Source organism: Stigmatopora nigra, chromosome 1 (assembly GCF_051989575.1).
Source record: "Stigmatopora nigra isolate UIUO_SnigA chromosome 1, RoL_Snig_1.1, whole genome shotgun sequence".
Taxonomy (NCBI): Eukaryota; Metazoa; Chordata; class Actinopteri; order Syngnathiformes; family Syngnathidae; genus Stigmatopora; species Stigmatopora nigra.
In genome coordinates, this window is record NC_135508.1 from 8,461,644 (window position 1) to 8,473,792 (window position 12,149).

Below are 12,149 nucleotides of genomic sequence, written 5' to 3' on the forward strand. Positions count from 1 at the left end.
ACATTTAGTTTATTCACTTCCACGTTTTTTTCCGCTACAGTACGACTAACGAGTGAGAGGGCGGAACAGGCTTAGGCCACGCCCTCTTTAGTTGTCATACAAGCTCCACCCCCAGCACAGGTGAGGTTAACCGCGAGGGACGAAAACACCGTCATCGAAAGGAAAGATCAACACTTTTTAACCCCCGTTTTCTCCCCCGATGGATTATTTTGTGCCCCTTACCCTTAGAATAACCTAAAACACAAACTTTCACTCTTCGTCGGAATCTTTGGCATCATTTTTAGTGTGTATTCTTCTGTCAGGCGTCCATAGGCAGGCTTTTATGTCAGCTAATGCCGAGAAAGGGGCGCACACGCGCGGACCTCGACCAAAGTAAAGGGAATTGAGCGAGAGAGACCACCACGGAGGGGGCGTGAAGTCGTCATGGACCCTCTGGAGGAAAGGCAGAAGTTCAGCCCCAGACATGTGAGTGCGTGACGTCACATCTTGTATTACTGGTTGAGCAACGCACGCATGCATGAGGGAAAACAATAGGTGGTATTAGTTTACAGTTCACTATCGAAAAAAGCTAAGTAGAGGTGTTAAACTCAAATGTTCTTTATTAGTTACACTATGTCTGACAAACCATTTATACACTACTTATTCATCAAATAAGTTGCTAAATTAATCATAGTGATTAACATGGTTGTTTTATTTGGCTCCGCCCTCAAGTGATCCCTGTAAGGAGAAGAGATAGATGCAAAATGAATGAATGAACATCCTTAAAAAAGAGCATTCATTCATTCTGAACTGTTTAGCTTCCCAAGGGTCGCAGGGGGTGCTGGAACATGTCAAAGCTAACTATGGGCACCAGACAGGGGGACACCCTGAATCGGTAGACAGCCAATCACAGGTCACCATGAAAAAGACGACCATTCATGCTCACCAATCAAACCTAGGGGCAATTTAGAGTGTTCAACCAACCTACACTGCATGTTTTTGGGATGTGGGAGGAAACCAGAGTACCCGGAGAAAACCCACACAAACCCGGGGAGAACATGCAAACATCATACATTGAGGACCCATCTAGAATTGAACTAAATATTAAAATGTAAATTCTCATTCAATTATGGCACCGGGTGATTCAATTATGGCCGTCCCATCAGGATTTAGACCCCGATGCCACCTTCCAGTTTCTGCCCGCCCCAGATGCCAAAAAACTGGAGAAGCCTCCAGTACGACACAAGAAGCTGTGGATTGGGCTCGGCCTGGTAATGGCGGCACTCGCGTTGTCTCTGATGACTGGACTGCTGGTTTGGCGATTCCACCGTGAGTGACTCCATTTCTTCCAACCCTTAGCGTATTTTTTATTTGCTCTTTTGCATGATGTTTTTAATGTATGTTTTACACGTGATCAGTGAACCGTAACATGCCATTGCCACGTGTGTACGTGGGATCCATGACCATCGACCACCAGTCCTTCCTGCCAGACTACGAGGACCCCAGCAGTGGGGCTTTTGTCAAGATGGCGTCTCTCGTTAGTCAGCAGGCGAGTGGCGGCTTGGTCGCAAATTACTACGTTTGACGCTACTTTTCATTTATTTGTGTTTTTATTTTATTTTATTTGTTTAATCCCGCAGCTAAAAGTTATGTACCACACAAACTTGGGCAAATTGGGCAAATACTTCCGACGCTCGTCGGTGGAGGCCTTCAGGTGAGAGTGAATATTTTTAAGTTAAGGTTCGTCATGGGAACTTCCGCCTTTCTTCCCCCGTCCGTCGCAGCAATGACAGCGACGATTCTGTGACGGCGTATTACCGTTCCGAGTTTGACGTCCCCCACGCCGAGCAGGCCTCGGTAGACGCCGCCGTCAGCTCGCTGGAAACGGCGGCGGAGAGTCAGCGGACTCGTCGCGGGCGATTGCTGCTGAAACCCAACCATGCGCTTAACGTCAACTCCGTCGTCACACGAGGTCGCAATTGATCTTTATTCTCATTAAATAGGACCATCAGATGTACTTTAAAACAAAACAAACATTTTTATGTGCAGCCATTGATCCACGAATGGCGTCATCGTCCTTACTAGGTAAGAATGGCAAAGCCAGTCAATGTTTCTGCCCTTGAGAAAGAGGAAAACATACCCAACTTTTTGGTGCAACATCAAAACGTCCCTGTCTCCAGTCAAGGAGTCCTTCAACGTGCATGTACGAGAAGGCGGAGTCATTCACTCGCCGGGTTTCCCCGATTCGCCGTACCCGCCCAACATCTACCTGCAATGGCGTTTGAGAGCTGACGCTTCTCACCGCGTACGACTGGACTTCCAGAAGCTGATCTTAGAAGACAACTGCCAAAAAGACTTTATCAAAATTTACGATTCACTGGCACCCCTGGAACAGACTGCCATGGCTGAGTGAGAAACTCCACTTTAATCTTGACATCATTCATTTTTCCAATCATGACACATTGCCTCTCCTTGTTTTAATAAAATCTTTTCTTATTTTTTTTGCCAGATATTGCGGTGTTGCTCCGCAGACGTTGTCCTTTGTGTCCTCCGGGAACGTCATGTTGTTGACGCTGGTCACCGACGACAAGAAGAACTTTCCCGGCTTTAAGGCCAACTTCTCCCAGGTCTCCCAGGGACTATCAGGTCGGCGTATTCCTTTTTTTCTACCATTTTTAGTTGTAATATGTTCGAGATGTTCCTGACGAATTGCTGCTTAATGTCAACAGAGTGTGGAGGAACCCTGAGCGGCGACACGGGTGTCTTCTCTTCACCGTTCTTTCCGTCCAGCTATCCTCCACGGACTCTGTGTGTGTGGAACATCCAGGCCAGTACTTGATCTGTATCCACCTGTGTGGAGCTATTTTCCAGAGTTAAGACGAGAATGTCGGTGTGTTTTTTTTTCAGGTGTCCAAGCCCAAGCTGGTTAGAGTCAAGTTCATCAAGTTCTATGTGGGAAACGACTCTGACTGTTCCCGAGATTACGTGGAATTGAACGGACGAAGGTTATTTTCTTCTCGCTGTAGTTTTTAATGGTGTATTTATTAATGTGTGTGTTTTCTATAGTGAAGAAAGAAAATAGATATAATATGTACGTTAACGTTGATTGCCATTGGACATTTTTTCCCAAAATATTGGAACTCTCAACCTTCTGATTTTTTGCCATTTAATTTTTCCACTACTTTCTAATCCAAATCAAAACATCTCTTCTTTCTGTTCTTTTATATGACTCATTTCCATTGACGTTGATTTTGCTTCAAAACATTGGTTTTGTCCTTCTTTAATTTGGAGCTCTTGTAAATAGTCAGTGTCTTGAAGACGCTTTGAAATAAGATGTATTATTAATATTCATTTTCACCTCACCATGATTTTCATATTTCCATCACAGGCTTTGTGGTGCACAAATGGGAAGCCAATGGGTGTCCAGCAGAAGCAATTTGATGACCGTCAAGTTCAACTCCGATGCCTCATACGTGGACCAGGGCTTCCTCGCTACCTACGAGGCCTTCACCCCGAGTGACCGTAAAGCTTTTTCACCACCATTCATACAGTTTGTTTTGTCTTCTCGGGAGACTTTGTTAGATTTTTCCAAGACATCTCAGATATTATGTGATGTAGTATTTTCTTTTGGACCAGTGTGCCTGGAAATGTTCCGCTGCACTAACGGCTTGTGCCTGGCAACCCGTCTGCGCTGCAACGGTGTGGACGACTGCGGCGATTCCAGCGATGAGGAAGACTGCAGTGAGTTCCAGTTAAAAAACTAAAACCATGGCATTTGACACTAAGGTTGCTTTTGACCGGGACTGACGTCCAATTCATTTGAATTATGAGTGCTCGGACTTTTGGTCGCCGGTCTTTTGTACTGGTCTATCTAAGTACTGTTTAATATCCAAGTACTGTTGAAAACAGTAGATATTTAGATATCAAACTCTCTCTCATGAATATAATTTTGAGAGCTGGTTTTAACAGTACTTAGATATTAAACAGTACTTGGATATTAAACAGTACTTAGATATCAAACAGTACTTGGATATTAAACAGTAGTTAGATATTAAACAGTACTTAGATATTAAACAGTACTTAGATGTTAAACAGTACTTAGATATTAAACAGTACTTAGATATTAAACAGTACTTAGATAATAAACAGTAGTACATAGATATTAAACAGTACTTAGACATTAAACAGTACTTAGATATTAAACTGTACTTAGATATTAAACTGTACTTAGATAATAAACAGTACTTAGATATTAAACAGTAATTAGATATTCAACAGTACTTAGATATTAAACAGTACATAGATATTAAACTTCTTTTAGACATTAAACTTCTCTCTTAGATATTAAACTCTCTCTCATTAATATCATTTTGAGAGCTGCTTCCGGTCACGCTGAGTACTGGCAGTGAGTTACAGAAGTTTTACAATATTGCCTGTGGTTGGTTTCTAAATGTATAAACAGTATGTGGGGCAAATATAATGATCTGCAAGGATCAAGAAGATTGACTTTTCTGCTTTCTTTGACAGAAACTTGCGACTCCAAAGCTTTCCACTGCAGGAACGGTCACTGCGTCATGCAGACAAAGGTGTGCAATGGCAAAGATGACTGCGGCGACGGGTCTGATGAGCTCAAGTGTAGAAAATGTATGCAGAATTGCCCTCGGCTTCTCCTCGATAAATTTGCGATGACTTTTTAATTCATTTTTTTAAACAAACATTGGGGCCTGGTCACCTACCGCATTGGTAACGCTTGTTTCTGTCGCCCCTCAGTGGTTGCCGAGACATCGTGTCCCGATTTTAGGTTCCGCTGCCAAAACGGGCAATGCCTTGAAAAGGTCAACCCCGAGTGTGACGTTGAGGATGACTGCGAGGATGGGTCTGACGAAGAATCCTGCCGTGTGTACCCAACACACACACACACACACACACACACACATTTTCGGTGCTTGGACGTTTGGTCACCGGTCTTTTGGTCGCTGGTCAAATGGTGACAGAGTTTACTGTTGAAACCAGCTCTCAAAATTATATTCACGAGAGAGAGTTTAAGATCTAAGAGATAGATTTTAATATTTAACAGAGAGAGTTTTATAGCTAAGTACTGTTTAATATCGAAGTACATTTGACCGGGGACCAAACGTCTGGGAACCAAACGTCCGGTCACAACATTTTCACATAACTATTCCCTCTAAGTATGAACCATTTTAATCCAAACTGGAAAAAATGTCTTCTTGTATTTTGAAATTTTCACCCCATTCTAAAATCTTAAATTGTCCATTCCAATTTACATTGAAAAAAAATGGCAGAACTTGAAATGTTAAGTCAACCGTTTTCGCCTATTCTTGAGAAGCAAACATAGAACAATTGTCTTGTTATTTTCTTCAAGAGTGCGGTTTGCGGCAGTACCGAAGCTCTCGCATCGTTGGCGGTCAGGCGTCACAACAGGACGAGTGGCCCTGGCAGGTCAGCCTACAGTTGATGGGGCAGGGTCATGCGTGTGGTGGTTCCATACTGAGCAGCCGATGGGTCCTCACCGCTGCCCACTGCGTCCAGGACAAAGGTTCAGCCAGGTACAAAGCCTTTTTTCTATATACTCTTGACAATTTCAAACCTTCTCAGACTTTGTAATTCCCCAAAAATGACCGCCGCCTCGTGTCACAGGCGCTCGCAGGCTGACCAATGGGAAGCCCTCCTAGGTCAGCATGAGTTGTCCCGAACCAACGAGTGGTCGTTGACAAAGAAAATCACACGCATCGTGGCCCACCGGGATTACGACGAACGCACTTTTGAGAACGACGTGGCTCTGATGGAGCTGGACTCGGACGTCCCCCTCAACCAGCACATCTGGCCCATTTGTCTCCCGTCCCCGGCACACAGTTTTCCCGCTGGTCAGGAGGCTTGGATCACCGGTTGGGGGGCCACCAGAGAGGGAGGTGAGTTAAAAGACAAATAAATTTGTCCACCAGCGCTTCCATGTCGTTCTCGTGTCCCTCCACAGGCACGACGAAGATGGTCCTGCAGAAGGCTAAAATTCACATCATCAACAATTCCATGTGTAACAATGCAATGAACAACGGGGTGACGGATGGGATGTTGTGTGCCGGCGTCCTCGAGGGCGGCGTGGATGCCTGTCAGGTGACTTGATAAAAATAGTGTGAATAGCCACTCCTAAAAATCGGACTTCAGATGTCAGTCTTGAATTGGATATGCCTGCAGGCTAAAAGCAGGCATTATTTTCACCATTTGACGTCTTAGAAATTCCCAATGTGAATCTTTAAATACTTTGAGCAACCGTCTTACACAGGGTTATTCATAGTAGGTGGGTGTCATCTGTCCCTCAAAGTCATTGACTGCCAATGTTGGTGATAGATGTCTAATCCATTTGGACTGAAAAGTGTTGGCCAGTTGAAATGGATTGGACAGTAGTGAACGAGTTGAGAAATTTTAGGTTGGCAAGCAATGACTAATCATCTTCTACTCTTGTCAGGGTGACTCTGGGGGGCCGTTGGCCGTCGTCAGCCCGAGTGGGCATGTCTTCCTGGCCGGCGTGGTGAGTTGGGGCGACGGGTGCGCTCTGAAGAACAAGCCAGGAATCTACACGCGGGTAACTCGATACCGTGGCTGGATTAAGGAGCACAGTGGCGTTTAGCTACACTGCTAACAGGAAGATTTCAAGTGAAAGGTGCGTCTACCATTAGAATTATTTTATCAAAGTGCCTTGAAATCTTTGAAAAAAAGTGGAGGAAATAACTTATCAGTGTTCAGATGGATGTTGTCTAAAATAAAAGTTGTTATAGACAAGGAAATATATGCAGTAGGTTTAACAAAATTGCTAATTAAATAGTAGAAATTATCACATCCTTATTTAATATCGGAAACCTTTTAGATAAGATAAAAATACTATACTGATGGCTATCTTGTGGTAGTGGACCTAAGGTGAATGTGGTAGTGGACCTAAGGTGAATTTTCTCCCACTAAAACACTGAACTCGTCAAATTTTTGTCAGCTTTGAAAATCATTAACACGCATATCATACAGATAGGATTTGAAGAAAATTCAATGAAAAAGTTATTTTCTTAAATGGGCAGTAAAATTAGTCCATTGCTCACATTGGTTGAAAATTGCACAATCTCTAGTTTTTCAAGTATTTAAGATAAACAAGAGTTGACATTCACCACCACTCATTGCCTATAATATACAAATTTGAAAAATATTCCTTTATTTAAGTGCATTAGATCACTGTAATTTACAAAAAATATTGCACACCTGAGATTCTGTTTGAAGGTAAGTCACTTAATGTCATATTTTCACCTATGGTCTCCTCGGCTTCATAACAGAGCCATTCTACAAGGCAGCCGATTGGTCGGTATTTGTCCGAGGCCTTTTACTGGGAGGCTCCTCAGATTGGTCGTCATCATCATCATCTCTAAAGCCATCTGCAGTGATTTGGTAGTTGACCGTGGCTTCTTGACGATCCGGCGATTTAAAGATGGTGGCCTGCCTTTGAGAACCCGACCAGCGTAGGAGGAGTCTCTGAGTGGGGGCGTGGCCCCAGGTCTCCCCAAGCGCGGGAACCAGCTCCGATCGTCCACCATCTACCCGTGTGGTCATCTGGTTGCTGAGGACCACCGCCAAGTCGTACTTGATGGCCGCGGAGATGAGCTGCTGCGCCAGGCCGTTGAGCAGGCGCGTCCGCTGACTACGCAACTCGTCAATGTGCTGACGGAAGGGGAAGGCCACGCTGTCGATTACCAGGAGGCGGACCTTTGGGTGACTAGATAGGAAGTCTGGCAGTAGGTAGATTTCGGCCAGGAGTTCCACGTAATCATGGCAACGCACCTAAAGCACACATAGACGATATTACGAGATAGTCACTTGGACTCAAGTGAGAGTAGGGTTCTACCAGGAAGATGTTGGACAAGATGCTTTCCACGGTGAAGGCTTTGACGGCATCCTGTTGCTCGGCGTCCTCGGCAAGCAAAGTGCAATGGCGTACAGCAGCAGAGGCGATGTCTACCACCCTTTGAACCATGAAGCTCCCTTCCGTGTCGATGAAAAGCACCTGACCTCCCAGTCCACCGAAACATGGCGGCACCTGAGCGTCCACTGCCAGCTGCAAACTAGCGCAGCACAGTTCGTTCTTATTTATAGTCCAGTTCTATTATGATTATGGTTACTTGTATTATGCTAGTCCTTCTTACCAAAGTTGTGTTTTTCCCACTCCCGGCGCTCCACAGATCTCAGTGGTTTTGCCGACGGGAAATCCACCTCCGAGCGCCGCATCCAGCCGTGAGGAGAATGTCACGATGCGATTCAGCTCCTCCTCCTTCTGCAGAAGATCCAGTGCGGTCAGAGAAGCTTCATTTCCTGATCTTCCATCTTCTTCAGCTCCTCCCTCCTTCCTCACAGCCTGGAGTACCTCCAATGCTTCCTCCTGGCTGAGCCCTGTCTCTGTAACAGAAAATGCTATTACCTTCTTTGTCTTTTCATGCATTCCAATGACTCTAAGATTGCTTGGATTTCTTAAATGACCAAAAAATATTTTCTGTACTGCTTTTTTGCATCGTGGGTTCGAGTCTATCCTCATGCATTTTGTGCCAGAAACGGGGTACATTCTGGACTGGTTACTAGAGATATTATCACGCTTTGATAAACATAATTTATTTCTTATTTTGTGTTTTGTGCTTTAAAAAATATCGTGTGGTGGCTAGCACGTTGTATGTATACACACATTTGAAAAAAACATTTTTTTTAACTAAAGGGATTTCAAAAAAATTGAAGGACGTTATTGCCATCGCTAAATTTGAGAAAAATATACTTTAATTTACCTCGACAGAGCTCAAGTGCACTGACTTGCATGATGTCATCGAGCATATGAAACCCCGCATTGATGACTTTAACTTTGACCTGTGGATTTAGACGTAGAGTGGACACGGATCTCTGCATCCTGATAACATCGGAAGGGCAAATTCCACTACTTGTACACAAATATTAAAACAAATGTGAAATTAATTCGAATCTATCTTTTCCCACGTTTTGTATTGAGCATATACACAAAGCTAATTTACGACATCCCAAATTCTTAAACCTTCGCGCGCAGACGGGGTCGCATGTCTGTGACGACACAGTTGCAGCGACAAATTAACACATTGGACGTCAAAATAAAAGCAACTCTTAAATAATGACTCAAAATTAGGTAACGTTTATGATTTGCTTTATTTTACGTCTAGGCAACGGGAGATCAATAATCAATTTAGTGCTTTTGAAAAGTGTAATACTATGCACACTTTTATCCACTTTGAAAACATACGCTAATTATTAGTTTGACTTTTCTTTCCAAAACATTAATAAATATGAATACATTGTTGCGTCACGATTGGATATGTTGTGATCAGTTGATTTATGTGGATGACTAATTTGATGTCGCCAATGCATTTTAATATGAAGGCCGGCGTTTTTAGCAGGAAAGGACAGTCGCTGTTACGTCATTAATATGAGACTTGTATGCACGTGAAGTAGAGTCGTTTAGATGAAGCAATAATTTGTATTTGTAACATCTGGGTAAGCTTGTTTTTCTTTACATCTGGACACAAATATCCAATTGACTGTTATGATGAACAAATTTAACAACGATTACAATTTCAAGTCACACACACAATCGTTACCCGACTTCTTGCATCGTTACTGTGTGTTTGTATTCTCTAACTGTAATTTGCCATTGACTGTGTTGGTACAAAAAGTCGGTAAGTAAAGTAAATAAACTCAATCACTGTTTCTAATTATTAATATTGTTGCCTAACTAATTGCACTCTGCTTATAGCCTCTAACAACTAGGGTGTTATTTTGAGGGGGGGGGGGGGGGGGGTACAGCAGTGCCAATAAATCCAAAATATTTAGATTACGAAAGAATTTGATATCTACATTTTTATTACGTGACGAAAAGTTACTAAATATAAAAATATGAACTTAAAATTAATACTGCAGTGCCTTTGAGTTGATAAAGACAGGCTTTGCTTAAATTTTAAATATAAACATTGTAAGATGAACATCAAATACAAACCACTTGTACGTAGCAGTATTACACTACAGATTTGGAGCCGTTGTCTATTTTTAAACACATACTTTTATTTATATTAAACAGAGAAATGGGCAAGGAGAAGATGCCGATAACAGCTCCATCAGAAGGGGAAATGGACGAGGCGATGAAAGTACAATGGGCGAAAGAAGAAGATGAGGAGCAGCTGGAGAAGGAGCAGGAGGATGAGGAGGACAGTAATTTTGAAATCCAAGACACAGAAGAAACACAAGAGAAGAAGGGAAGGATAAGACAAGAAGAAGAAGAAGTGGAAGATGAGGATGGAGAGGAAGATGAGGATGGAGAGGAAGATGAGGATGGAGAGGAAGATGAGGATGGAGAGGAATTTGAGGATGGAGAGGAATTTGAGGATGGAGAGGAAGATGAGGAGGGAGAGGAACAGGAGGAGAAGGAAGAGGGAGAGGAACAGGAGGAGAAGGAGGATGGAGAGGAACAGGAGGAGAAGGAGGAGGGAGAGGAACAGGAGGAGAAGGAGGAGGGGGAGGAGGGGAAGATGACAACCCCAGGAGAGCAGGAGGAGGACAGTAAATGTTCAACTCAAAAAGAAGGAAAGACAAAAAAGTTGAACCTCAAAGGAGCTTTAAAAACGTCCTCCACAAACAAAAAGTGTATTCCGGGAATCGTCTACCTGGGTCATATCCCTCCAAGGTTCCGACCCAAACATATGAGAAATCTTTTGTCTCTTTATGGCGAAATTGGACGCATCTTCCTGCAACCCGAAGGTAGGATTGGTCAATTTATTGATTCATGAGGTTTTTAAAAAATATATATATTTCTTTTTTTTTTTAAAAAGAATATATATATTTATTTTTGTAATGGCAAAAACGTTTGATGCATTGGTACAATGCAGCCTTTAGAGGTGGGTGTAGGCTTTTATTCAAATCAAACTAGAGGGCACGCTTTGCTAGTGTAATCACTTACAGTTTTACTGTTTTCACCAGAGGGCAGCATATTCTCCCAAATAATCTCAATTAAAAAGACTACTTTTTAAGAAAAAAAAACACTCCAGACGCCACTCTAAATTAAACGAATGAGAGACGCAGCAGAATTGAATTCAAACATTTTTGTACTAGAATGACACCATATAATCAATTCATCGTTGCAGCACTAATCTTTTGTTATCAACATCTAACCCGTGTCACGTTGCGGATGGCATAGATCGGAGAGCATGGTCGAGGAAGAGGCGTGCACGCTCCAAGAAGGGCGGCTTTACCGAGGGCTGGGTGGAGTTCCGCGACAAGCGTATTGCCAAGCGAGTGGCCATGTCTCTTCACAACACGCCGATGGCCACACGGAAACGCCAGACTTTTGTCTCTGACCTCTGGTCCATCAAGGTTGGTTGAGCGCTCGCCGTTTCATTATCCGCCATAGTCGATAGGTAGTTAACGAGACGCTTTTGCCGCGCTAGTACCTGAACAGGTTCCAGTGGACGCATTTGAACGAGCGTCTGGCGTACGAGCAGATGGTTCTCTCGCAGCGACTCCGCACAGAAGTGTCGCAGGCCAAACGTGAAACTAACTACTTCATGGACAACGTGGAGAAGAGCGCTCGCATGGAAAAACAGAGGAAGGCCAAACGAAAGCATGACGTAAGTCATACAACATACACACTCAGGTGATAACTTTATGATTTTTTTTAATGCTTAAAAATGTCATTGTCAGGCGAAAGAACGTACATCGGACTTCACACAACGGCAGACGGAGGATGAGATCCAGATGAAGAAAAAGGTTAGGAAGGCGGCGGAGATGATGAAAACAGACTCTGGTAGCAGCAAGAAGCAACAAGACAAAGGCCGCCTCCACCAGGAAAAGAGCCAATCAAATATGTCTTTACTGGCCAAAATTTTTAATTCCAAACAGTCTTAAAAGCTGGTGACTGGCCATCTGTGTGGCACATAGCTGATCACAAATGTGTAATAAATCCCCATTGATTGCTTGTATCAAAAAGGTTTTTAATAAAATACAGATTAAGACAATGTCCAAACAACCTGTGACACAACCACATTTCTAACCACATTGCCCCCAAAAATTGCTTTTGTCATACCATTTAACTACTAGCATGTCATTGATGTCCAATT

At 43.2% G+C, this 12,149-nt stretch overlaps 3 protein-coding genes across 6 annotated transcripts; 2 read left to right on the forward strand and 1 right to left on the reverse strand.

Annotated features, from left to right (window-relative positions):
• Window positions 1-119: 119 nt before the first annotated feature.
• Window positions 120-8,988, forward strand: LOC144202181 (suppressor of tumorigenicity 14 protein homolog). Of its 3 annotated transcripts, XM_077725324.1 has the most exons (19): window positions 120-465; window positions 1,146-1,308; window positions 1,398-1,528; window positions 1,620-1,693; window positions 1,764-1,951; window positions 2,029-2,064; window positions 2,160-2,388; window positions 2,489-2,625; window positions 2,709-2,806; window positions 2,887-2,984; window positions 3,368-3,501; window positions 3,616-3,720; window positions 4,507-4,623; window positions 4,750-4,875; window positions 5,363-5,546; window positions 5,638-5,909; window positions 5,975-6,111; window positions 6,464-6,658; window positions 8,214-8,988. In XM_077725324.1, the coding sequence occupies exons 1-18, from the start codon at window positions 424-426 to the stop codon at window positions 6,623-6,625; spliced, it is 2,433 nt and encodes an 810-aa protein (XP_077581450.1). In that variant the 5' UTR covers window positions 120-423; the 3' UTR covers window positions 6,626-6,658; window positions 8,214-8,988. The 3 variants fall into 3 exon arrangements, with proteins under 3 accessions (XP_077581450.1, XP_077581443.1, XP_077581393.1); XM_077725317.1 differs by having other exon boundaries at window positions 3,368-3,720; window positions 7,314-8,988; XM_077725267.1 differs by having other exon boundaries at window positions 3,368-3,720.
• On the reverse strand, window positions 7,179-9,116 carry rad51c (RAD51 paralog C). Its single transcript, XM_077726968.1, has 4 exons — window positions 8,805-9,116; window positions 8,178-8,427; window positions 7,880-8,096; window positions 7,179-7,815 (listed from the first exon to the last, which is right to left on the reverse strand). Exons 1-4 carry the CDS (start codon window positions 8,920-8,922, stop codon window positions 7,321-7,323), a joined length of 1,080 nt encoding a protein of 359 aa, XP_077583094.1. The 5' UTR covers window positions 8,923-9,116; the 3' UTR covers window positions 7,179-7,320.
• Window positions 9,117-9,374: 258 nt separating this feature from the next.
• abt1 (activator of basal transcription 1) lies at window positions 9,375-12,047 on the forward strand. Of its 2 annotated transcripts, none has more exons than XM_077726661.1 (5): window positions 9,375-9,537; window positions 10,118-10,794; window positions 11,231-11,406; window positions 11,481-11,660; window positions 11,734-12,047. In XM_077726661.1, exons 2-5 carry the CDS (start codon window positions 10,122-10,124, stop codon window positions 11,935-11,937), a joined length of 1,233 nt encoding a protein of 410 aa, XP_077582787.1. In that variant the 5' UTR covers window positions 9,375-9,537; window positions 10,118-10,121; the 3' UTR covers window positions 11,938-12,047. The 2 variants fall into 2 exon arrangements, with proteins under 2 accessions (XP_077582787.1, XP_077582857.1); XM_077726731.1 differs by lacking the exon at window positions 9,375-9,537 and adding an exon at window positions 9,553-9,719.
• Window positions 12,048-12,149: the final 102 nt, after the last annotated feature.